The following is a 27,321-nucleotide window of genomic DNA, read 5'->3' as shown; positions in this document are numbered from 1 at the left end:
AGTATTCATCAGTCCACATTGAGAGCTTGCAGAATTCTCTGTCCATGTGTCCACTCTAAGAAAAACATTGAACAGGAATCATGTTCATGGGGGAAGCCACTGCTTTCCAAAAAAACACTGCTGCATGTCTCAAGTTTGCAAAAGGTCACCTGGATTTTCCACATCGCTTCTGGGACAATACTTCGTGGACATGAGACAAAAGTTGAACTTTTTGGCAGAAATGTATGCCGCTATATTTGGAGGAAAAAGGACACTGCACTACAACACTAAAATCTCATCCCAACTGTGAAACATGTTGGAAGGAACATCATCGTTCAGGGCTGCTTTGCTGCCCCAGGGCCAGGACAGCTTGCAATCATTGAGGGAACAATGAATTCAAAATTGTATCAAGACATCTTACAGGAGAATGTCAGGGTAGTGGTCCATTACCTGAAGCTTAGCAGAAGTTGGATGATGCAACAAGACCATGATCCAAAACGCAAGAGTAAATCAACAACCAACTGGTTTAAAAATACAAAAAATTCATGTTCTACAATGGCCTAGTCAAAGTCCAGACATAATTATTCTTTTGTTAAGTACAATCATGAACAATAGAAATAGTTGAATCAGAAATGCTGATCAAGTCAACTAGTTCCCAAAGAGAACTCAGATAGGCCAATCGGATGGTTCACTGCTGCTCAGCGATAGAACAGTAAGTACACAGAACAGGCACAAGGGTCACTAGCCCTTGTACCCCAGAAACGCACTTGAGCGGTTATGCAGAGGTATGTGCTATGCATGACCTGATCTGAAAGCATCATGTTGACTCATAACAGATAGTGTTCACGGTGGAACAGCTTCGTCAAGGATGGGGTGATCAGCCCAGATGGACAAATTGTACCTCCACTACCTCGTAACATTAACCCAATTGAGATGCTGTGGCATGACCTGAAGAGGGCTGTTTATGCAAGGTATCCCAGAAATATTGATGAACTGAGACAATTTTAAAATTCCTGCTCACCTTTGTACAAGTCTGATCAGCCGCTACAGGAAACGTTTGGTGGAGGTTATTGCTGGTAAAGGAGGTTCTACCAGTTATTAAGTACAAGGGTTCCCATATTTTTTTCCAGCCTGGAATGTGAATGATTAAAAAATGTGTTCAATAAAGACGTGAAAAGTACAATTATTTGTGTGTTATTAGATTAGGCAGATTGTGTTTGTCTATTATTGTGACTTAGATGAAAATCAGACCACATTTTATAAGTAATTAATGCAGAAAACCACATAATTACAAACTTTTTCTTGCAAATGTGTCACCAGATTAATGGATGGCTTCTATCCCAGTGTTATCAGAATCTTAGTAGACTCTTGGCTTCACAAACTACCTCATTATGATCTTGTACTTTATCGCTTACTTGTTCTGCACTGTTTCAGTAACTTGTACACTTTATTTCGCGTTGTCATTGTTTTACTGATTGTAGCCCAATGCACTGTGTATTTGATCTGTGTACAAGACAAGCTTCAATAATAAGCCAATAAGCAAAGACTGACAAACAGCCAATGTGCAAGCAAAGAGAAATGACACATAAAAAACTAATACTGAGAACATGAGCTGTAAAGAGTCATTGAAAGTGAATCTGTAGGTCATTGAATCAGTTGAGAGTTGTGGTGGGTGATGTTACCATGCTGGTTCAGGAGACAGATGGTTGTAGGGTGATAACTGTTCTGTTCTCCTTTTCTCTACAATGTCAGTGATAGAACCAGTTTGGCTTGTCTTAAAATTATTCCTAAATTTTCTCTTGACTAAAAACTTCTGTCTATTTTTAAAGAAATTTTAAACTGATCTCTATTGGATATCTATATTGTATCCATGAATGTGAAATGCAATGATTTCTGTGGAGTGGAATACACCAGCATGTAGGTTGGCCATTGTATATCAGCTCCTCATGGGCCAGGGCTTTGTCTAGTGGCATTGGGATCCCAGACTTGTAGCTACATAGATTTTGTGTGAACTCTCACTTCAACCACACATAGTTGTTTATGCCTTGTTCCCTCGTGTCTTCCTTCACCTATTCTGTAGTGGTTAGCACAGCTCTATTATAGTGCCAGGTACCCAGGTTCAATTCCACCACTTTCTGTAGGGAGTTTGTACATTCTCCCTGTGACCGCATGAGTTTTCTCCTGCGTTCTAAAGACGTGTGGGTTATTAGGTTAATTGGTCACATGAGTGTAGTTGGCCAGTGCGACTCATTGGGCCAGAATGACCTGTTACTGTGTTGTATCTCTAAATATAATAAAAAATAAATCTGATCCTCATTCCTCTGGTCAGTAGGCATGTCTTACACAAGTTTAATTTGGTTAAAGGAATTAAAATCCAAGATCAATGAAGAAAATATTTGGGTGAAATTGAATCTGTGGAGAGAGAAAAACAGTTAACATTAGAGGAAAGTGAGAGTGGCCAGTAACTGTAGTGTTTTGGAGACTGGATAGGAGGGGAGATGAGAGAAATTGGAGGGAGGTGGAAAAGGCTAGGATCTGGTCCAGAGGGGGAAATGGGCTGAAAAATGGCAGATGGAATTTAATGCCGCCAAGTACGAGGTTTGAAGCTTGATAGGAGCAACCAGGGTAGGTCTTCTGCAGTAAATGGCAGAGCACTGAGGAGTGTGGTAGAACATAGGGATCTGGGAATATAGGTCCACAATTTATTGAAAGTGGTGCCACAGATAGATAGGGTCTTAAAGAAAGCTTTTGGCACATAGACCTTCATAAATCAAAGTACTGAGTACGGGAGGTGGGATATTATGCTGAGCTGTGTAAGACATTGGTGATGCCTAATTTGGAGTAGTATTGTGTGTATTTTTGGTCACCTACCTCCATGAAAGATGTAATTCAGGTTGAAAGAGCACAGAAAAAATTTGCAAGGATGTAGCTGGGTCTGGAGGACCTGAGTTATAAGGAAAGATTGAATAGATTAGGACTTTATTCCTTAGAATGTAGAAGATTGAGGGGAGATTTGAGAGAGATTTACAAAATTATGAGCGGTATAGATAGGGTGTAAATGCAAGCAGGCTTTTTCCACTGAGGTTGGGTGGGACTGTAACCAAGGTCTTGGGTTAAGGGTGAAAGGGGAGCATGAGGGAACTATTCAAGGCTTCATCTCTTCCTGTAAACTTTTGTTTCCCCAATGTACATTTGTCTAACATTTTCCTTAATTAAAAAGTCAGATTATTTTCAGGATATACAGTACAAAATCTTTTGGAACTATTGCTATGTTTATATGATAAATTGCAGAAATCTTATTCTTTGAGCAACAGGAAACTTACTATATTTAATATGTTATGTATCTTAATCTTTGTATATTTTAAGTTAAATTTCCGTTTTGTCTTTTTTTTAAGAAGTGTACTTATTAGAATGTTTTGTGATTTTTAAATGTTGTTTTCTGTAACTAGGAGTGTAGAAGAAACACCTTAATAAAAGATGCAATGCGGGAACAATGTATACCAAATCTGGTGGAGTCCTGGTACCAGATCCTGCGCACATTTCAACAAACCAACTCTGAACTCACGTGTCAGTGCCTTGAGGTTGTAGGAGCTTTTGTCTCCTGGATTGACTTGAATCTGATAGCAAATGAAAGGTACCTGTCTTTGAATATGCAAAACTATTATTTCACACATTTGCATATTTAAACAAAAGATTCTTTTTCTTTGCATAAATAGTGAGTACAATTTTGACATATGCCGGTGAGGATAAGAATAGGGTGATTTGGCAGGTGAGTGGCTGTGGAACTGGTTCAGGGGCCAGGAGTTTAGATATATGGATCATTGGGACCTCTGCTGGGGAACATATGAAGGTCTTCTGCACAAAAGGGACAGGTTGCGCCTGAATCCGAGGGGGTCCTATATGCTTGTGGGTAGGTTGGCTAGAGTTGTTTGGGAGGGTTTAAACTGATTTGGTAGGGGAATGGGAACTGGAATAACAGTGCTGAGGATGAGGTAGTTGGTTTACAAACAAAGGCAATGTGTAGTGCGACTCCTAGCAAGGAGAGGCTGATGACGGGGCAAAATTGCAGTCAACAAGATGAGTTGCAATATAAAAGGCAAGCAAAATTGAAAAAGGTGAATGCAGGACTGACAATGTTATATTTGAATGCATGTAGAATATTGAAGAAGGTACAAACCCCATTTCCAGAAAAGTTGGGATGTTTTCCAAAATGCAATAAAAACAAAAATCTGTGGTATGTTAATTCACGTGAATCTTTATTTAACTGACAGAAGTACAAAGAAAAGATTTTCGATAGTCTTACTGACCAACTTAATTGTGTTTTGTAAATATACACGAATTTAGAATTTGATGGCTGCAACACACTCAACAAAAGTTGGGACAGAGTTAAAATAAGATTGAAAAGTGCACAGAAAAGTCATGCTACTGTGACAATTATAACCATCTGGGCTCAGGAGTACTTCAGAAAACCATTGTCACTCAACACAGTCCGTTGCTGCATCTAGAAATGCAACTTGAAACTGTATTATGCAAGGAGGAAGCCATACATCAACTCTATGCAGAAACACCGGCGAGTTCTCTGGGCCCGAGCTCATCTCAGATGGACCGAAAGACTGTGGAACTGTGTGCTGTGGTCAGATGAGTCCACATTTCAGCTAGTTTTCGGAAAAAAACGGGCATTGAGTTCTCTGTGCCAAAGATGAAAAAGACCATTCAGATTGTTATCAGCGAAAGGTGCAAAAGCCAGCATCTGTGATGGTATGGGGGTGCATCAGTGCCCACGGCATGGGTGAGTTGCATGTATGTGAAGGTACCATTGACTCTGAGGCGTATATTAGGATTTTAGAGAGACATATGTTGCCATCAAGGCGATGTCTCCTCCTGGGACGTCCATGCTTATTTCAGCAGGACAATGCCAGACCACATTCTGCACGGGCTACAACAGCGTGGCTTTGTAGACACAGAGTGCGTGTGCTTGACTGGCCTGCTGCCAGTCCAGATCTATCTCCAATTGAAAATGTACGGCGCATCATGAAGAGGAGAATCAGACAACGGAGACCACGGACTGTTGAGCAGCTGAAGTCTTATATCAAGCAAGACTGGACAAAATTTCCAATTGCAAATCTACTACAATTAGTATCCTCAGTTCCAAAACGACTAAGAAGTGTTATTAGAAGGAAAGACGATTTAACACAATGGTAAACGTGCCTCTGTCCCAACTTTTGTTGAGTGTGTTACAGCCATCAAATTCTAAATTTGTGTATGTTTACAAAATACAGTTAAGTTGGTCAGTAAAACTGTTGAAAATCTTTTCTTTGTACTTGTCAGTTAAGTAAAGGTTCACGTGAATTAACATATCACAGATTTTTGTTTTTATTGCGTTTTGGAAAATATCCCAGCTTTTCTGGAAATGGGGTTTGTAGATGAACTTGTTGAAGTTACAGATTGGTATGTATGATGTTGTAGGCATCACTGAGTAATGGCTGGAAGAAGATTATAACTGGGAGCTTAATGTTTTGAAAGGACAGGCAGGAAGGTAAAGGGGGTGGCGTTGCTCTGTTGGTAAAAAATGAAATCAAATCATCAGAAAGAAGTGACATAGTGTTGGAAGGTGTTGAATTATTGTGGATAGAGCTAAGGAATTACAAGGATAAAAAGACACTGATGGGAGTTGTATACAGACCCTCAATCAATAAAAAAAAAATGCATTCCAAAAGGGTAATGTTACAATAGTCATGTAGGATTTCAATATGCAGGTAGATTGGGAAAATCAGATTGGTGCTGGATTTCAAGAGGCAGAATTTCCAGAATGCCTACAAGTTTGCTTTTTGGAACAGCCTGTGGTGAGCCCACTAGGGATCAGCTGTTCTGGATTGGGTGTTGTACAATCAACCAGAATTGATTAGAGAACTTAAGGTAAAGGAAACCTTAGGGGTAAGTGATCATAATATGATCGAATTCACCCTGCAATTTGAGAAGGAGAAGCTAAAGTCAGATGTATCAGTATTACAGTGGAGTAAAGGGAATTATAGAGGCATGAGCGGGGAGCTGGCCAGATTTGATTGGAAAAGAACACTTGCAGGGATGGTGGCGGAGCAGCAATGGCTAGAATTTCTGGGAGCAATTAGGAAGGCACAGGATTATATATCCCAAAGAGGAATAAGTATTCTAAAGGCAAAATGACACAACTGTGGCTTACAAGAAGTCAAAGCCAAAATAAAGGCCAGGGAGAAGGCATATAATGGAGCAGAATTTAGTGTAGTAGGAAGTTACAGGATTGGGAAGCTTTTAAAAACCAACAGAAGGTGTTTTTAAAAAAAAAAAGTATTAAGAAGGTAAAGATGGAATACAAAATTAAGCTAGCCAATAATATTAAAGACGATACCAAAAGTTTCTTCGGATATATAAAGTATAAAAGAGAGGAGAGGTTGGATATTGGACCACTGGAAAATGATGTTGGAGGGATGGAAATGGCTGACAAACTGAATAAATATTTTGCATCAGCCTTCACTCTGGAAGACACAAGCAGTATGGTGGAGGTTCCAGGCGTCAGGAGTCATGAAATGTGTGAAATTACCATTACTAGGGAGAAGGTTATTGGGAAACTGAAAGGTCTGAAGGTAGATACGTCACATGGACTAGATGGTGTGCTCCCCAGGGTCCTGAAAAAGGTGGCTGAAGGGATTGTGGAGGCGTTAGTAATGATCTTTAAGGAATTATTAGATTCTGGAATGCTTGCAGTTGACTTGAAAATTGAAAAGGTCACTCCACTTTTCTAGAAGGAAAAGAGGCAGAAGAAATAAAATTATGGGCCAGTTAGAATGACCTCAGTGGTTGGGAAGATGTTGGAGTCGATTGTTAAGGATGTTGTTTTAGGGAACTTGGAGGCCCATGATAAAATAGACCAAAGACAGCATGGTTTCCTTAAGGGAAATTCTTGCCTGAAAAGTCTGTTGGACAGACAAAGGAGAATTGGTTGATGTTGAGTACTTGGATTTTCAGAAGGCCTTTGACAAAGTGCCACATATGGAGCTGCTTAACAAGGTACAAGCCTATGATACTACAGGAAAGATTCTAGTCTGGATAAAGCAGTGGCTGATTAGCAGGAGACGAAGAGGGAGTAAAGGAAGCCTTTTCTGGTTGGCTGCTGGTGACTATATGTCAATGTTTTAGATGATGGAATTGATGGCTTTGTTGAAAAGTTTGCAGACAATACAAAGGTAGAAGGGCAGGTAGTTTTACAGAAGTAGGGAGGCTACAAAAGGACTTGGATTAGGAGGATGGACAAAGAAATGGCAGATGGAATACAGTGTTGAGAAGTGTATGGTCATGCATTTTGGCAGAAGAAATGAAAGGGTGGACTATTTTCTAAATGGAGTGAAAATACAAAAAGCGGAGGTGCAAACGGACTTGGGAGTCCTTGTGCACGATTCCCTGAAAGTTAATTTGCAGGTTGAGTCTGTGGTGAGGATGTTAGTATTCATTTCAAGAAGACTAGAATATAAAAGTAAGGATATAATGTTGACACTTGGAATATTGTGTGCATTTTGGGTACCTCATCTTAGAAAGGACTGAAACTGGAGAGGGTTCAAAGGCGGTTCATGAGAATGATTCCAAGATTGAATGGCTTGTCATATGAAGAGCGTTTGATAACTCTGGAACGGTATTCATTAGAATTCAGAAGTAATCTAATTGAAACCTATTGAATGGTGAAAGACCTTGATAGATTGAATGTGAAGAGGATGTTTCCTATGGGAGGAGAGTCTAAGACTGGAGGTCACAACCTCAGAATACAGAGGCGTCCTTTTAGAACTGAGATGAGGAGGAACTTCTTTAGGCAGAGAGCATTGAATCTGTGGAATTCATTGCCACAGGCAGCCATTGAGGCTGATAGGTTCTTGATTGGCCAAGGCATGAAGGGATATGGGGGAAGGCAGGAGTTTGGGGCTGAGAGGAAAAATGGATCAGCCATGATGAAGTGGTGGAGCAGACTCAATGGGCCAAATGGCCTAATTCTGCCCCTATATCTTATGGTCTTACCATTAGATACATCTGTACACCTGTTTGTTAATGCAAGTAGTTAATCAGCCAATCATGTGGAAGCAGCTCAATGCATAAAAGCATGTAGACATGGTCAAGAGGTTCATTTGTTGTTCTGACCAGACATCAGAATGGGGAAGAAAGTAATTTAATTGACTTTGACTGTAGAATGATTGTTGGTGCCAGATGTGGTGATTTGAGTAAATCAGAAACTGCTGATGATCTGGAGTTTACAGAGAATGGTACAAAAAAACAGCCAGTGAGCGGCAGTTCTGAGGGCAAAGACACCTTGTTAATGAGAGAGGTTGGAGGAAAATGGCCAGGCTGGTTAAAGCTGACAGGAAGGGGACAGTAACTCAAATAGTCACACATTACAACAGAGGTTTGTAGATGAGCACACAACACATCAAACTTTTAAGGGGATGGGCTAACAGCATTAGAAGATCATGAACATAAACTCAGTAGCCACTTTATTAGGTGCTGAATAAAGTATCCACTAAGTATAAGTTACTGGCTTTGCATAACCAAATCCAAATTGTCATCTGATTGGTCTGCATACGCATTCTGACTTGTTTCCGGTCAGGCATGTTTCATTACTAAACGATGAATGTTAAATCTCCTTGTTCTCAGTAGTATTTTTCTTCAGGACATTTTTGTCTGCAGTTGTTAGTTAAAGCAAATTCATAGTGCATTCTTTGTGTCTTATTTAACCTCCCCTACCTGCCATAGTGGGATTTCCAAGTCTCTGGAAACTCTAGATTCAATGGCATAAGCATTATGTGCATACTCAGTTTGAGCTAAAAAAAACTTTGGCAGTTTTAACTGATTAAATAATGTATTGTCATGCCTGCCAACTACAGAAGGATATTTTGTGATCTGCTAGAAACACAGAGACCAGAGAAACATTAGTGCAGAGGGGAGCAGGGGATATTGGGAATGGCGAAGGTGGAGCGCCGCTGGAAGGGTGTAGGTCAGGTGGCACAGGAGTGTCGGGGCAGAGGCTGCTGCGGGTGCAGACACACCCAGCCCTAAGACACCAGGCAAGGTAGTTTGATTCATTGGTTTATTGATAATGTTTGGTGTTTCCTGCTACCTCCCATCTCCCTTTCCCCTTTTTCCAAGCATGATTCCCCTCTCCCTGCCCCCTTTCCACTCTCAGTCCCAATAGAGGCCCATATCAGAATCAGGTTTATCGTCATGAAATTTGTTGTTTTGCTGTGGCATCAGTACAGTGTAATACATAAAATTACAGTACTGTACAAAAGTCATATGTATTTTGCACAATACTGTATGTACTCTTTAATTATTTCAGATGCGTAATAGTTCATGCACCAATTTCTTTAATGCTTTCCCCCCCCAGGTTTGTAAATGTGTTGCTCAGTCACATGTCAGTGGAAGTCCTCCGTGAGGAAGCCTGTGACTGTCTGTTTGAAATAGTAAATAAAGGCATGGATCCTGTTGATAAGACTAAACTGGTAGAATCACTTTGTCAGGTGCTCATGGCCTCTGGCTTCTTCAACACTGAGCAGGTCCGTGCTACAGTACGACCACAGCAAGTATTCATTTTCCTTTGCATTTGGATTGTCTCTTTTGAAAGCTAATGAGATTTGCACAATATTTATGTCTGATATGTACAGTTGATAATTGCTTTTAACATTGTAACAAGGCATAAATGTGAAGTATGTCCAGAACCGGGAGCAAAGTCTTAAAACAGATGATTATTATACACTAAGAATAATCTGGCATAATAACTGTTAATATATTACTACACATCTGTGTGGCACATGAGGGAAGATTGAGTAGTCTAGATCAGCGGTCCCCAACCACCGGGCCGCGGACCGGTACCAGGCCGCAGAGCATGCGCTACCGGGCCGCGAGCAAGCGATGTGATTTGGTCAGTTGCACCTTTACTCATTCCCTGTCACGTCCACTGATCAGCCATTACACATGCGAGGTCATGACCTGCGCGTCATCCGTGTCAGGGCGGGAAGGCGATCAACTCGAGCTTGCAAGTGATGACGGGCTGAAAAGTATGTTTGACATCACATCTCCGTCGGCATTTTGGATCAAAGTCAAGGCTAAATATCCTGAAATAGCCACGAAAGCACTGAAAACGTTGCTTTCATTTCCAGCATTTTTCTGCAATGAATGCAACGAAAACTAAATTGCAGAATAGACTGGACATCAGGAACCCCCTTCGAGTATCACTGTCTCCCATCACCCTTTGATAGGATGGTGTTGTTGCAGGGAAACAAGCCCAGGGCTCCCGCTGATTCAGCGATATTGGTGTGTTGCAATGATTTTATATATTCATACGGGGAAAATATGTGCTGTGCATTTAATATCCAAATATTACTTAAAATGTTATGCTATTGACTTATAAGTGACCTATATAACCATCTAACAATTACAGCACGGAAACAGGCCATCTCGGCCCTTCTAGTCTGTGCCGAACGCTACTCTCACCTAGTCCCACCGACCTGCACTCAGCCCATAACCCTCCATTCCTTTCCTGTCCATATACCTATCCAATTTTTCTTTAGATGATAATATCGAACCTGCTTCTGCCACTTCTACTGGAAGTTCATTCAACACTTCAAGCTCCCCTGATAATTGACTTATCATTTTATCCATGCGAGGAAAATATGCGCTGCGTGTTTGATATTAGATTCGTTAGACAAACCCTTTTAGAAACAAAATTCAGTGTATTACCCACTTATCACCTATATTCCGGTAGTGATTAACACCCATCCCCACGAACAGAATCGCCAAAAAGGATTTGCTTGGGCGGGGGGAGGAATCGGCAGGTCATGACGCGCATGCGCATTGGTGCCCGCGCAAGGCTTCATGGTCATTGTAGTCTTTTGGGTAAACAACGCATTTGACTGCTACTCTTGTTCGTTGGCAACCCTACCCACCCCCCCCCCCTTCCCCTGGCTCGGCTGGTCCGCAAGAATATTGTCAATATTAAACCGGTCCGCAGTGCAAAAAAGGTTGGGGACCCCTGGTCTAGATCTCTTCTGTAGAGCCTGGCAAAATGGGAGGTGACCTGAATTATTCACAATCCTTGGAAGGCTTGATAGGTACCTGTTTTGGAGTTTGTTTACCCTGACGGAGAAGCCTAGATGAGCTTTGTCACAGGTACATAGAAACATTGTGTCAATGACCCTTGCAGTTTGAATATATGCTGGGGAAGCCCGCAAGTGTTGCCACCAAAGCTCACCCATAGTTTACTAACCCTAACCCGTACATCTTTGAAATCTGGGAGGAAGCTAGAGTACATGAAGGAAACACATGGTCACGGGGAAAACGTACAGACAGTGGTGGGAATTGAGCACTGATCAATGGCACTGTAAAGTGTTACACTAACCAGTACACTGCCTGGCTGCCTTTAGACTTCTTGGTTATGTCTCATAATGCATAGACTGAAGACTAAAGACTGAAAGGAGAAGTGTCTTCATGAATTTTTAAAACTCTCAACCCTGATAGACTGGGCGCATTGAAATCAGAAAGTGACAGGTTTCTAAATATTAAAAATATCAAGGGACATGACGGTATAGAGGAAAAATTATATTTGATCTTGAAAATCAGTGGACCAGATTCGAGAGACTGAAAGGCCCATTCTATTTCTTCCATTTTTATCCAAGTACTTTCTGAATGTAATGAAACCCTTTAAGGGCTGGATTCTGTAATTCTTTTGTCAATTACTATCAATCTTAGCCCTCTGGCTATTTGATCTCTTAACAGAAATGTGTTCTTCCAGCTCACTTCATTTGGGCAACTGTTTTTATAATCTCACTGAATTATCTCCTCATCTCTTCTATTCCAAAGGCCTCTGCTCCAGCATTCTTATTGCAGAACTTGTCTGGGAAGTATCTTTGTAATTCTCCACCTGTCTCCCTGTGGTAGATTTGAATTTGTTCAGTCTGCATGGAACATGGAATAGTACGGCACAGGAACAGGCCCTTCGGACCACAATGTTGTGCTGAACCAATTAAATTAATAAGCTAGTGGCCTGCTAAACTAACGCCCTCCTTCCATTTTCCTCACATTCTTGTGCCTATCTAAATGTTTGCCTGTCTATCTATCTAATGTAGCTGCCTCTGCCACCACCAGGCAGTGTATTCCAGGCATCCACCACTCTCTATGTTTAAATAATAAACTTGTCCCTCACCATCTCCTTTGAAATTATCCCCTCTCGCCTTTAATGCATGCCCTCTGGTTTTAGGCATTTCAACCCTGGAGAAAAAGATGCTGTCTCTCTACTCTATCTATAATCTTATAAAGCTTAGTGCTTTGGCTCCCCAGTTTTCTATTTGCTGAAATGTAAGACCTTTGCTGCTCTGCCAAATTCATTTGGGTAGGAGCAGGAAAATGAAGTCGAAGCACAAATTTTCTGCATTTGTGGGGAGTAATGAGACGACAGAGACACCATGGAAACAGGAGCTTTGGTTCTGATCAGAAATCATCCATGCAGTTGACACTAGCAAACAGTGTTGGATATTAAGATTGTAAACACACAATTGATAAAGTGCATGGTGCATTATGCAACAGTTTTAATTTGGGGGATATAAATTGGTTTGGCAGGAGAATGTACATCAAAATATACTGTGAAATTAGTTGTTTACATCAAATCAAATCAGCAAGGAAGGTGCAGGGGAGAATGTACTGAATCTCACCGATGTAATTAGAATTTTTCTTTGTCTAGGAAGATGATGTTGACTTTCTGGCAAGGTTTTCCAAACTGATTAATGGCATGGGCCAAGCTTTAATCACGAGCTGGAGTAAACTGGTAAAAGTGGGGGATGTGAAGAACAGCCAAGTCACTTTGCAGGCTGTGGAAGCTAAAGTGCCTCTTCTGCTAAGGTTGCTTGTGCATGAAGATGATGACATTTCCTCCAATATCATTGGCTTCTGCTATGACTATCTTCACATGCTCAAACAGGTAAGTTGGAAGTGAGAAGACTTTGTGTAAATGTTTGTAGCAGAGCTGTAACTGCCTCCATAAACAATAAGCGATAAGACAATTTATCCACAGATGCTACTTATGGTGCTATTAGGCAGGAACTTGGGAGCAGATGTTCTCAGGGATATGCATGGCAGAAATGTGGAAGTTTGACGTTCTGCATAGGTATGTTCCATTGAGGCACGGAAAGCATGGCAGGGTAAAAAAAAAAAATCATGGTGTACAAAGGATGTGGAAAATCTAGTTAAGCAAAGCTTACAAGAGGTTCGAGAAACTAGGTACTGATAGAATTCTAGAGAATTACAAGGTTGCCAGGAAGGAGCTTAAGAACGAAATTAGAAGAGCTAGAAGGGGCCATGGGAAGGCCTTGGTGAGCAGGATTAAGGAACACCCCAAGGCATTCTACAAGTATGTGAAGAGCAAGAGGATAAGACGTGAGAGAATGGGACCAATCAGATGCGATAGTGGAAACGTGTGCATGGAGTCAGAGGAGGTAGCGGAGGTACTTAATGAATACTTCAGTATTCACCAAGGAAAAGGACCTTGGCAATTGTGGGGATGACTTACAGCGGACTGAAATGCTTCAGCATATAGACATTAAGAAAGAGGATGTGCTGGAGCTTTTGAAAAGCATTAAGTTAGATAAGTTGCTGGGACCAGACGAGATGTACCCTAGGCTACTGTGGGAGGCAAGGGAGAAGATTGCTGAGCCTCTGGCAATGATCTTTGCATTATCAATTGGGACAGGAGAAGTACTGGAGGATTGGAGAGTTGCATATATTGTTCCCTTGTTCAAGAAAGGGAGTAGAGATAACTCAGGAAATTATCAAAGTGAGTCTTACTTCAGTGGTGGGCAAGTTGTTCAAGATCCTGAGAGGCAGGATTTATGAGCACTTGTTTGTTTCAAATGTTTTTATTGTGAAACAACATCAGCTTAACCACAGCTGACAATGTCCTAAAGTACAATGCTTTTTTCTTTTCTTTCTTATAACAACATAATGAAACGTTATCAAGGACAGACTCAAGAAATTTGGAAAAATCTGGCAACCATTACTAGCAACACACATCAAAGTTGCTGGTGAACGCAGCAGGCCAGGCAGCATCTCTAGGAAGAGCTACAGTCGACATTTCAGGCCGAGACCCTTCGTCAGGACTAACTGAAGGAAGAGTTAGTAAGAGATTTGAAAGTGGGAGGGGGAGGGAATGCCCCACCTCCCCTTCGTACCCCATCCATTATTTATTTTTATACACACATTCTTTCTCTCACTCTCCTTTTTCTCCCTCTGACTATACCCCTTGCCCATCCTCTGGTTCCCCCCCCCGTCTTTCTCCCCGGACCTCCTGTCCCCATGATCCTCTCATATCCCCTTTTGCCTCTCACCTGTCCAGCTCTTGGCTCCATCCCTCCCCCTCCTGTCTCTCCTATCATTTTGGATCTCTCCCTCCCCCTCCAACTTTCAAATCCCTTACTCACTCTTCCTTCAGTTAGTCCTGATGAAGGGTCTCAGCCTGAAACATCGACTGCACCTCTTCCTAGAGATGCTGCCTGGCCTGCTGCGTTCACCAGCAACTTTGATGTGGGCAACCATTACTGTTGTATTTAGAAGAGACCAACAGCTGAACTAAGTGTGGGTGGCGGTAGGACCTATGTATGTGCAGTAAACAAGCAAAAAACAAAGGAAACCCTACCACCCCGTCTCCTTTCCCCTTCTCAGCCCTACCCTCTCCTCACCCCTCCCGTATGTGCTGTTTAGGTCCTGCTGCACCCCCCCCCACACACACTTAGTTCAGCTGTTGGTCTCTTCTAAATACAACAGTAATAGTTGCCAGATTTGTTCAAATTCCTTGAGTCTGTCCTTGATAACGTATCTTATCCTCTAGATGCAGAGTATCCATTAATGCAGCCAGCCATTGTCTGAGTGATGGGGTTTCCTTCTTTTTCCAGAACATCAGTATGACTTTCTTTCCATTAAGTATGCCATAGGTCAGGAGTTGTTGGTGGGTAGCCTGGAATTTATTTGACCTCTCAGAAGTTCCAAAAATTATTAAAATTGGGTCTGGTATAATCTGAACCTTTAGTACCTTCGATAGGACCTCAGATATTTGCTTCCAATACTCTTGTACCCTGGGACATAAAGCATAACTATGTAACAAATTTGCCTCCGCGGATTTGCATTTCTCACACATTGAGGACACCTGGGAATATTTTATGAATCTTTACTTTTGAGTAATGTAGTCTATGTAGGATTTTAAATTGTATTAAACAATGCCAGGCATTGATGGAACAGAGTTAACATACTCCAAAGCCTCATTCCATATAACCTCCTCTATCTCTGTACCCAACTACTCTTCCCGCTCTTTTTAAATATTATCCATTGTTGTATGACACTTGTTTTGTATGGCAGCATACAGATAGGCGATGATGTGTTCTGTCCCTAAACATGATTATCTAGTTTATCAGGTTCTGCCATCTCAAAACCCAGGTGAGTGTGAAGCAGCTCATTTTGGTAGGTCAAATTTGAAGACACAATATAATATGAATAGTAAGACTCTTGGCAGTGTGGAGGATCAGAAAGATCTTGTGGTTCATGTCCCCAGAACATTCAAAGCAGGTTGACAGTGTTATTAAGAAGGCGTATGGTGTGTTGGCCTTCATTAACCATGGGATTGGGTTCAACGGCCGTGAGGTAATATTACGGCTATAGAAGACCTTGTTTGAGACCCCACTTGGAGTTCTGTGTTCTGGTTAAGTGAAGTTGGCCTTTTCTCCTTGGAGCGACAGAGGATGTGAGGTGACCTGATAGAAGTGTATAAAATTATGAAGGGCATTGATCGTGTGGCTAGCCAGAGGCTTTTGCCCCATGGCTGAAATGGCTAACACAAGGGGGCATAGTTTCAAGGTGCTTGGAAGTAGACACAGAGGGGGTGTTGGGGGTAAATTTCTCACACAGAGTGGTGAGTGCATGGAATGCACTGCCGACATCGGTGGTAGAGGCGAATATAATAGGGTCTTTTAAGAGACTCTTAAGTTAGGTACAGGGACCTTAGAAAAATAGGGGGCTATGCAGTAAGTTAATTCTAGGCAGTTTCTAGAGTAGGTTACATGGTTGGCACAACATCATGGGCCAAAGGGCCTGTAATGTGCTGTTGATTTCTATGTTTTAAGTGTCTATACATGGAACACCTCAGCACAGAACAGGCCCTTTGGACCACAATGTTGTGTGGACCTTTTAGCCTATTACAAGATCATTCTAACCCTTCTTTTCCCCCATAGTCCTCCAGTTTTCTATCATCCATGTGCCTGTCGAAGAGTTTCTTCAATGCCCCTAATGTATCTGCCTCCACCACCACCCCTGTTAGGGCGTTCCGTGCACTCACCACTCACCATGTAGTGAACTTTCCTTTCTTATATGGGATGAGGCAGAAATCAAGCCAGCATTGACTGGAGGGGCCAAAGAGCTAGTTCTGTGCTGTCGTGCCGTATAACCACATTTCCTATCCCCAACTTGACCCTTGTGTTGGTTGATTGTTCAGTGATAACAAGCTGACATATTGAATAGAACCTTTTCCAAAATGTAAATTACATTGATACATTGTACCGATGCATTGCCACGGAGAATGCAGCGGTAGCCGGGACACACCCAGCACATCTTTAAGAAAAATGCCGAAATAAACAAGCTAATTAATTACGTGCCAGGCGGCACCTAATTAATTAGCTTGTTTATTTCGGCTTTTTTCTTAAAGGTGTGCTGGATGCATCCTGGCCACCGTTGTACCACTGCATTCTTTGCAGATGGGTATCGGTTGGTGGCCCGGAGATTGGGACCACGGCACCACCCCAACCTCCGACTCAGCCTAACACACCATCATCAGTGTGCTCTGCGCTGTCTTCCTGATTCCGGTAAGCGATACTACACTGTACATACATTATTTCTACTTTATGTAGGCTGTGTATTTTTGTGTTATTTGGTATGATTTGGCAGCTTCATAGCTTAAAGGTTACTGGAGAGAGTGTTTCTGCCGAGAGCGCTTGCATGAGATTTTCGCTACGGAGAATAGTGCAGCAAAGATGGTAGAAAAGTATTTCTACTTTACATAGGCTATGTATTTATCATATCCCTGCTTTTACTATATGTTAATGTTATTTTAGGTTTAGTGTGTTATTTGGCATGATTTTGTAGGTTATTTTTTGGGTCTGCGAACGCTCGCAAATTTTTCCCATATAAATAAATGGTAATTGCTTCTTTACTTTATGACATTCCGGCTTACAGACCGTTTCATAGGAACGCTCTATCTTCGGATGGCGGGAAAAACCTGTATTGTTAAACTAAGTAGCTTGAAGATTTATTTGGCATTATCACTGTTTTTAATTAACTTTATGCTAGATGAAGATAGGGCTGTGTAGGCATAATTGCATGTCATAAACTGAAACACTTTTATCATTGAGCCTGTGTCAGAGAGGAGGTTAGTCTTCCCCCTTCCACATCACACCGAAAGCATGCAGTCCTCTTGTTATTATAATTATTGCTTCAATTGCAATCTGGAGTAAGATGTGCTTGCTATTTTATGACTCTGCTATTTTGAGCCTGAACAATATTTCCTCCAAAGGAATTGGTATCAATTTAATCTGTATATAACACCTGCATTCAGTACCCAACTCAATATGTTAGTACTGTACTTGGTATGTAATAAATTCCGCTATCGCACCATCATGGGTGTACAGCATGGAAAGAGACCGTTTGCCCTGACTGGTTTATGCTGACCAAGATGCCCATCCAAGTTGGTCCCATTTATTGAGATTTGGACACAAATTCAATTTTCACCATAACTATTAAATCTCTCACGATGAGGGGCGCTTTTCTGTCAGGTTATTTTTCCCTTTTTGCCTTCCCAAAATAATAATGATAGCAGTTTAACTCAATCTGATTACGTACATAGGCACAATCAAGTAGCAAACATCTTTCACCAAAATCTTGCTTTAAGATACAAACTCGTATAAGACACCATACCTTACTGTAAGTACAAGCACAGTCCAGTTTTAGAGTCAGAGTCCTACAAGTTTAATTATGACCGATCGATTAGTACAGATAGGACGATCCATAATAACCATCTGGATATAATATTTCAGGGTAAAACCAGCAAGAACAACTTAATAGATATAGCCATTCCAAGCGTGCATAACATACAGAAATCCGTAAGTGAAAAACACAGAAATATGCTGAATTAAGAGGAAATTGAAAGTCTATGGAACACGAACAGGGTATACATTGTCCCCATTGTAATATCTACAACTGGTATCATCCTAAAGTCACACAATAACATTCAACTATTAGGACTACAGAGCAATATTTATGTAAATCTCCGGAAAGCTACAATACTAAACACCACTAGAATAGTCTAAAAGTCCCTAGCAGTTGAGAAGTTAATGTGCTTGGCTATACCCATACCTCAGGTTTTCCCAGCTTGAGCTGAGGAAAAAAATAAAAATAATGTATTTACAGAGCATTTTTCATACAGACAATGTAGTTCAAAGTGCTTTATAATGGGATAAAGTGCAAACATGAAAATAATAATGAAAAAAGATGTTAGTTAAAGGCAAAATTTTTTTTTAAAAGAAGGAAATGAAAGAGGGTGAGATGTCACTAATGCTTCCCTTTACCTGGTTGCTTATCAATGTATCAAAGTTTTGAAACACTGCTTCCCTTTGTTTTTGCAGCTTAGCGGCAAAAACCAATGTGGGGTGGGTAGCCTTGCAGATTTAGAATTCGGTAAAGAGAGTTGCATTCACAGAATTATGTCAAACTTTGCTTTCTTTTCAGCTCCCTGCATTGACTGAACAGCAAAAGGCCAACGTTGAGGTAAACAGAGTTGCTTATCAAATAAAACATCCTGTTACATTTCAGAGAGATGCTTTATTTCTAATGATCTTTTCTTAATTGCAGGCAATTATGCATGCAGTTATAAAGAAGTTAACATATGATGAAGAATATAATTTTGAAAATGAGGTAAGAATATTGAGCACTAAATTGAGTACAGCCTATGTTCTTTAAACTGACAAGACTCATTGAAATACTTTCTTATACTCAATTAGGTATAATTGAGGTATCACTGGTTAAGTCCATTGACGGGTTTTCCAGCAGGGGACTCGTGGAGTGAGCTGCTTTTGGGTGTTGCTCCGTACCCTTTACTTTTTCACATGTAACCACTCTTACTTGCCTTACCTACACCTGCACTAAACGATCTATTATTGAACTACGACTTTTACTTATTGAAAATGAATACTGGAGCACGAGAAGCTAAAGAAGGGAAAGGTTCCGCCGGGAATGGAAAAAAAGATGGTGATCCTGGAACTTCGAAGGAAACTCCGGTAACTATGGAACTAATGAAGAAACTTTTAGAAGATACAGTTAATCGAAGGCTTACCGCAATTGAAGAAGCGTTGAATTTGAGGAAAGAAGAATTAAGAACATTCAGGCATGAAATCAACCAACATCAAGTCAGGATTTCGGAATTAGATGAAGATGGCCGTAAAAGAGAAAAAAGAATTGAAGCACTTGAAAAAAAGTTTAACTTCAGTAACTCAGCAATTGGAACACTATCAAGCTAAGGCTATCGATCTTGAAAATCATTCCCGACGACAGAATCTGCGCTTAATTGGTTTCCCTGAGGATGTGGAGAAGGGAGATCCTACCAAATATTTTTCTAAATTGCTAATGGATGTGTTTGGCTCTGATTTATTGGACGAACCACCGATATTAGCTCGTGCTCATCGCTCATTCCGTTTTAATCCGAAGAAATCAGCTAAACCGAGATTGATCATTATTCAGTTTCATTATGTCCACGAGAAGGAATGAGTTATTCGAGCTGCTCGGAAGAAAGGTATGATCGAATTTCAAGATTTCAAGTTCAGAATTGTTGAAGACTACAGCCAAGACGTACTGAAAAAACGGATGGCTTTTAAACCTCAGATGGCAGAACTTTATCATTGGGGCTATATAGCGCTACTGTTTCCAGCCTGTCTGAGAGTGGTTATGCCGGGTAACTCGCCCAGTCTGTTTAAAAATCCGATGGAAGCCCAAAGTTTTCTCGATGATCTGCCTCCCTTTACGGAGGATTAATCAATGTATCGTTTGGTTTTTTTCTCTCATCTCTGATTGTTTAGTTCGAGGTTTTGTTTTCTCTATCTGGCAGTGTAGGTTCGTTTTATATAGTTAAACGATATTAGGCTTTTCTGTTAGTGATCCTGTATATCTTACTCTTAATTACGTTTGGGTAGTTATTTAGTTAAAGTTTTCTTTAACTTGTTTTCTTTTTGAAATGTTACTAAAGTATTATATTTTAAAATGGGGGATTGTTTCTTTTCTTCTCCCCAGAATCCTTGCTGTTTCTTACGTCATTTCCGATCATTTATATTTGAAAAATTAATATAGTAATATGATTTTATGTTTAATGTCCTTTGAAATATGAGTAGCAAGGAACTGCTCGATGCTTTTAATCGCTTTAGATTTTTTTTTGTTATAGCTAGTTTTTACTTTTTTCCATAAGGGTGGTGTTTTTCTTGATAAACATATTTCTGTTGGGTCGCCCTCCGGAAAGATGGGGGTAGGTTTAGTCTTAGATTTAGCATTGGCCACTGTCTGGCTTTTTTCTGGGGTTTTATGGGAGGTGGGTGGTATTTTTCCTTTTATTCCTTTTTCATTTTTTCTTTTTAAACGGGCTGACTAGAACCTACTAAAATGTCTGAAATGTCATAACTTCCGGTTCCTCTTTGGACCTTTTTCCCTCTTCCGGGGTTATGAGTCTCTACTCTGGTTAACCCTTTACATACTTTATACTCGAGCTCATTATGATGGATAAGACTATTAATTCAGCCTGTCGAATGATAGCTTTTGTTACGCTAATGGCGAGAAGATCTATTTTGTTGAACTGGAAGGAAACTAATCCTCCAACTACATTCCAATGGTTTTCTCAAACCATATTAAGTTTAAATTTAGAAAAAATTAGAAGTGATATTTTTGACCCTTCGGTTAAATTTGAAGAAACTTGGAAACCTTTTATGCAACATTTTCATATGATGTAATCTGACCTTTCCGAATCTTTTTTCTAAACTTAAATTATATGATGAGAGGAGCGGAGTTAACGACATTATTGAACGTGTCCGATACAAGCTGTTGGTCCAGCTCTGTTTTGTTTTTTTTTCTTGGGGTTTTTTTTTTCTCTTTTTCTTTTGGGGTTTTTTTGTTTATATTTTAATGTTTAATCTCATTATGAGTTTGGAAGTCTTCTATATCTATGTTACTTAAAATTCATTTTATATATGCTGATGAACATTTTTCCAGTCTCTTTGTACCAACATTGTTATTGAGTTTATAATTTGGAAAAATTAATAAAAAGATTTAAAAAGAAAGAAAGTCCATTGACAGTAATGACTACATCACTACCAATAGGTGCTGTTTGACTTGCACCAAACTAGTATTTAGTCTGATGGCCAAAAAGCTCAATTTTGGTTTCATCAGACCATAGAACCTTCTTCCCGTTGACTTCAGAGTGTCCCACATGCCTTATGGCAAATTCTAGACAAAATTTCATGTGAATTTTTTTTTTCCAACAGTGGCTTTCTGTTTGCCACTCTCCCATAAAGCTGCAACTGGTGAAGCACCCAGGCAACATTTGTTGTATGCGCAATCTCTCCCATCTCAGCCACTAAAGTTTGTAACTCCTCTAGAGTTGTCATGGGTCTCTTGGTGGCCTCCCTCACTAGTCCCCTCCTAGCACGGTCACTCAATTTTTCAGGATGGCCTGCTCTAGGCAGAGTTGCAGCTGTGCCATGATCTTTCCTTTTCTTGATGATTGACTTAACTGTACTCCAAGAGATACTCAGTGACTTGCAAATTTTCATATATCTATCTCCTGGTTTGTGCCTTTCAATGGCCTTTTTGCAGAGTTGCTTGGAGTGTTCTTTTGTCTTCATGGTGTAGTTTTTGCAAGGATGCTGACTCACCAGCAGTAGGACCTTCCAGGTGTATTTTTACTACAATAATTGAAACACCTTGACTGCACACGGTGATCTCCATTTAACTCATTATGTGACTTCTAAAACCAATTGGCTACACTAGTGTCCTGTTAGTTAAAGTCTGTCCCGAGCTTTGTGGCCCATCAGGCCGGTGCTTATGCCGGTTTCTGTGGCGTGAAGCGACTGAGAGTACGAGACTCCTCCCCCCAACCCCGGATGGGACGTCAGTTTATCACAAGGTTAACTCCCAGCATATGCTGGTACCCATTTTCAGCTGGGTGGACTGGAAGTGTACTATTAAAGGTGGTGAATACTTATGCAATCAATTATTTTATGTTTTATATTTGTAATTAATTTAGATCACTTTATAGAGATCTGTTTTCACTTCAGTGTCAAAAGAAGCCAAATTAAATCCACTGTGATTCAATGTTGTAAAACAATAAAACGTGAAAACTTCCAGGTGGGGTGGGCGGGGGGGGGCGGTGATACACTGTCTGTGTGTGTGTGTGTATTTATTTTTTTTTTAATTTATATATACTCAGGAAGAGAATCAGACCAGTCATCGAGGCTACTCAGCCATTCAATCATGACTGATTTCTTTTGCCCACATTGTATATGAATGTGGAGAAAATAAAATAATTGCATAATATCTGTTGGAAATGTATGTAAATAGGCAAATTTGCATTCTACTGATTGCATCCTGATGTATGCTGTTTGCATTTCACTTTTCCAAGCAAGCTACGTGAGAGCACTGTACAGTTTTTTTAAACTAATTTGACTGAAACTGCTCAGGTTTGTTTCACTGTACTGCTCAGTAAATTTATGCTTGTAAGATTTCACTTTGTAACAAGCACTTGTTTATAGTGCATGTGTTTTTTCCCCCCTCATAATTTGGTTTTAGGGTGAAGATGAAGCCATGTTCCTTGAGTACAGAAAGCATTTAAAGTTGCTGTTGGACAGATTGGCACAAGTTTCTCCTGAATTACTTTTAGCTGCTGTTCAAAGAGTCTTTAACACAACGCTGGAGTAAGTGTTCATCTCTTGCCCCAACCTAAATAAAAATGTAACCATATTTGCCAATTATTAGCTTTTGTTTCATGATTAATTTCTCTTGGATACTTGAGTGTTGTGTTTGTGTGTGCTGTGGGTAGAAAGAGTGGGAGGTGTTTCATACAGTATATATGGTACATTGCACTCCAGCACAGCATGTGATAGACAGGTAACATCACAACTTCATGGCAAACAGAATTTGAAAAGAATCATATTTATTTGCATTCTCTTACCTTTATGACCATCTGTTTAAAATATTCATTGCTAAAACTATGCTAATCCAGATCTTAATCCTTGGTGTGAATTTTAAGTGTATGGCCTACCTAAGCTGTACTTAATCTTCTGCGAAATTATGCCTGCTCATACTTGTCTTCTTTGGGCTCACCTATCCTTCAGGATTCCATATATAATCTGAAGCTTTGCAGGGCTTTAATTTTTAAAATTACAGTAAGGTCTAAGCATTTCACGTGGAAGAGGTGTCACTTGTCTATCAGTGCTGCAGGTTTCTCTCACACCCGAAACCCATGCCCTCTAGTTTTATGTGCCTCCCCAACCTGGGGAAAAAGGACTGGCCGTTCTTAGTGATTTTATTTTTTATTTTCAGATAGAGCACAGTACCAGGCCCTTTCAAAACAATGAGCCCACACCAACAATTATACTCATATGGCTGATTAACGTACTAGCACGTAGGTTTTTGGAATGTGGAAGGATACCTGAGTACCTGGAGGATACCCACATGGTCATGGAGAGAATGTATAAACTCCTTACAGACAGCGTTGGAAATGAACCTTGTTGGTTGATGCTGTAATAGTGTGACACTAACTGCTACGCTGCTGTGCTTATAAGGTGATCCTTCAGCCTTCCACTCTCCAAGGGAAACAGTGCCAGGTTATTCAGCCTCACCTTGTGCTTCAGCCTGGTAATATCCTTGTGAAACTTTTCTTAACTGACATCCTTCCTATGCCTGGGTGTTGAGAACTGAACACAGTACTCAAAGTGTGGTCTCACCAGCATTTTTTTCCAGTTGTAACATGATGTCCTAGCTCTTGTATTCAAGTTGTGCCAAGCACCCTCTTTACCACCCTGTCCACTTGTGTTGCTACTTACCCTTATGGGTGTCTGCTGGAATACCCTCTCCAGAGCCCTACCATTAATCGTGTATGTCCTGCCTTAGGTTCAGTGTCCCAAAGTGCATCACTTTGCACTTGTCTGAGTTAAATCCCTTTGCCCAGTTTTCCATTGGCCCACTTTCCCAGCTGTTCCTGTTGTGTTTGTATAGATCCTGTTGGATTTTTAGTTAACTTTTACTGTCCACTGTGCCACCAATTTTGGTGTCATCTGCAAACTTACTAATCATGCCGTGTACACACTCATTCAAATTGTTAATATAGTTAAAGGCTTTTGCATAGTATTCTGGTAACTTTGAAGCTACTGCAAAAAAAAAAACAAATTTCATGACATATGTGAGTGACATACCTGATTCTGATATGGGTTTGTATTGTGGACTGAGAGTGAGGAGGAGACAGGGAGGGGGGCATCTTGGTTGGGAAAAGGGGAAGAGAGAGGGGACCAGAGACGCATTCTGTAATGATCAATAAACCAATTGTTTGGAATCAGATGACCTGTAAGGACTCCACAACTCGTGTTCTTGATATTTTTTACTTCTTATTACTATTTTTACTACTACATGTAGCTTGTTGCTTTTTTCACTTTGGTTGTTTGTCCTTGTCCATGTAATTTTTCATTGATTCTCTTGTTTCTTTGTATTTAAATGTAGTATGCTTTTGTTAAAGTTGTGCCCCTTATCTCCCCTTTAGGAACTGGCAGAATACGAGGTTTATGGACGTGGAAGTGGCTTTGAGGCTGTTGTTCATGTTGGGAGAAGCAATCCCAGCATCCCATAGTGCACACTTCTCGGGAGACAGTGCGAAAGCCAGTGCTTTGCAGGAGATGATGCACACAGTTGAGTTCACCTTGCCTGTAATCTACTTACTCTGTTGGGGGGAGCTGCCAAGTCTCTATTTTAAGAAAGTTGTCTTAAAGCTAAGTTTGATGCTGATAGTGTGAAGTGGTGCTACCAGGTAGTTTGTTAATCCAAAGTATGGATCAATTAGCTAGAAAGGGTAGTGTTTATTTTAATTTTCCAACCCTGCACCTCACTGCAAGCACATTATCAAGATGTGTTTGGAATGTGTCACCAATTCAATTAGAGTAATAGCACAGTGCAGCAGAGAGCCTTTCAAACTGCTGTGCCTGTGCTACCTCTTTGAATGAGTAGCTCAATAGAGCCTGAGCTGCTCATTCCTGTTTGACACAAGAGACTAGTCTGCAGATGCTGGAAATCCAGTGTGACACACATACCCAAAGTGCTGGAGGAGCTCAGCAGGTCAGGCAGCATTTGAGCAGCACAGTAGTGTAGTGGCTAGCACAACGTTTTATAGTATAGGCGGCTGGGGTTCAATTCCTACAACTGCCTGTAAGGTGCTTGTATGTTCTCCATGACCCCGTGGGTTTCCTCTGGGTAGCAGGTTAATAGGTCATCGTAAATTGTCCTGTGATTAGGCTGGGGTTAAGTCAGGAGTTGCTGGGCAGCCTAGCTGGAAGGCCCTATTCAGCACTGTATCTCAATAAATAAAATCTGTAGAGAGAATAAACAGTTAATGTTTTGGGCTGAGATTTCATCAGGATTAGAAAGGAAAGGGGAAAGATGTTAGAATAAGAAGGTGGGGGGGAGTGGTAGGGGTACGAGCTAAAGGGTGAAGCCAGGTGGAGGGGAGAAGGGGGTGCAGTGAGAAGCTGGGAGGTGATAGGTTGGGAAAAAAAAAGAGCTAGTAAAGAAGGAATCTGATAGAGGAGAGTGATGGGAGAAAGGGAAGGAGGAGGAGTATGGAGGGGCATGATAGGCAGGTGAGGAGAAGAGGGGAGCCAGAGGAGGGAATGGAAGGTGGGGGGAAGGGGAAAAATTACGAAAGTGAGTGAAATCAGTGTTCGTGTCTTCAGGTTGGAGGCTACCCAGATAGAATCCTCCAACTTGAGAGTGGTCTCGGGTGGCGGTAAAGGAGGCCATGGACTGACATGTTGGAATGGGGATTGGAATTGGAATGGTTGACCACTGGGAAATCCTGCTTTTTGCAGAGGTCTTTTTTTAACCATGCAGATTAATCCTCTGCAAATACTTCAACATTTCACCTGAGAGACTTTTATTCAGGTGGATTGACCGGATGGGTTCCCTCATATCTAGGATGACCCCTTTAGGGCAGGAGAAACAGGTCAATAATCCCTACTTCATTTACAATAAAATGCTCTGTAGCCATTCCATAGAGACGAAGTGTTCTCAGGGCAAGGGTTTTGCCAGTACCCGTGGGGCTGAGTTATAAACAGTGTTGGACAGGTTAAGAGATTTAAAATCCTGATGAAGGGTCTCAGTCCAAAACATTGACTGTTTATTCATTTCCATAGATGCTTTCTAACCTGCTGAGTTCCTCCAGCATTTAGTGTGTGTTACTTTGGACAGGCTAGGACTTTATTCTTTAAAGTATAAGAGATCTATCATCTCTACAGATGGTCTTGCAGAGGTATATAAAATCGGGGGGCATAGAATAGGGTGAATGCACTCGGTCTTTTTCCCAAGATTGGGCAATCGTGAGCTAGGGGGCATAGCTTTAAGGTGAGAGGGGAAATGTTTAATTGGAACTTGAGAAGCGGCATCTTATTACTCAAAGGGTGGTGACTGTGTGACGATAGGAAGTGATTAAGGCAGTATAATTTTTAAAAATCAGTTGGATAAGTAGATGGATTGGAAAGATTTAGAAGATTATGGCCCAAATACTGATAGGTGGGACTAGTCTTCTTGGTCAGCATAGATCAGTAGGGCTGAAGGGCCTGTTTCCACGTGATATAACTGTGAAAAGAGGAAGACTATATGAATGCTATAGGAAGTAATACAATGTATGGATGAGTGCAGTTTAATTTCTAGAATATAATGCACTTTCTTTGTCTCTATAGTTGGTGACGTCTGGAGTGAGTCAGTACCAGCATACATCAGTCACATTGGAATTTTTTGAAACTGTAGTTCGTTATGAGAAATTTTTTACTGTAGAACCGCAGCACATTCCTAGTGTTTTGGTGAGTTGTCTTACAAATCTATTTCCCGTAATGCTCTACATTTGCTTGCCTTTTTACTATTTAGTGGTCTACAGAACTAAAAGTATTTACTCTGTGGAGTAGTGGGTGAGAATTGTGTAAAACGGATTTTTGTGAGCTTAATGGTTAC

At 40.8% G+C, this 27,321-nt stretch overlaps 1 protein-coding gene across 3 annotated transcripts in view; it reads left to right on the top strand.

Moving 5' to 3' along the window:
- Positions 1 to 27,321, top strand: part of xpot (exportin, tRNA (nuclear export receptor for tRNAs)) — an 85,223-nt gene that overhangs the window by 21,168 nt on the left and 36,734 nt on the right. For all 3 annotated transcript variants that reach the window (XM_072268189.1, XM_072268190.1, XM_072268188.1), the window contains exons 7-14: positions 3,429 to 3,613; positions 9,380 to 9,548; positions 12,728 to 12,964; positions 18,805 to 18,843; positions 18,928 to 18,990; positions 22,900 to 23,024; positions 24,866 to 25,010; positions 27,054 to 27,173. In XM_072268189.1, the coding sequence (XP_072124290.1) occupies positions 3,429 to 3,613; positions 9,380 to 9,548; positions 12,728 to 12,964; positions 18,805 to 18,843; positions 18,928 to 18,990; positions 22,900 to 23,024; positions 24,866 to 25,010; positions 27,054 to 27,173 (1,083 nt within the window). The remainder of the gene's footprint in view (positions 1 to 3,428; positions 3,614 to 9,379; positions 9,549 to 12,727; positions 12,965 to 18,804; positions 18,844 to 18,927; positions 18,991 to 22,899; positions 23,025 to 24,865; positions 25,011 to 27,053; positions 27,174 to 27,321) is intronic.

The sequence above is a fragment of the Mobula birostris genome, chromosome 9 (genome assembly GCF_030028105.1).
Source record: "Mobula birostris isolate sMobBir1 chromosome 9, sMobBir1.hap1, whole genome shotgun sequence".
Taxonomy (NCBI): domain Eukaryota; kingdom Metazoa; phylum Chordata; class Chondrichthyes; order Myliobatiformes; family Myliobatidae; genus Mobula; species Mobula birostris.
This window is presented reverse-complemented; position numbering and strand designations above follow the sequence as displayed.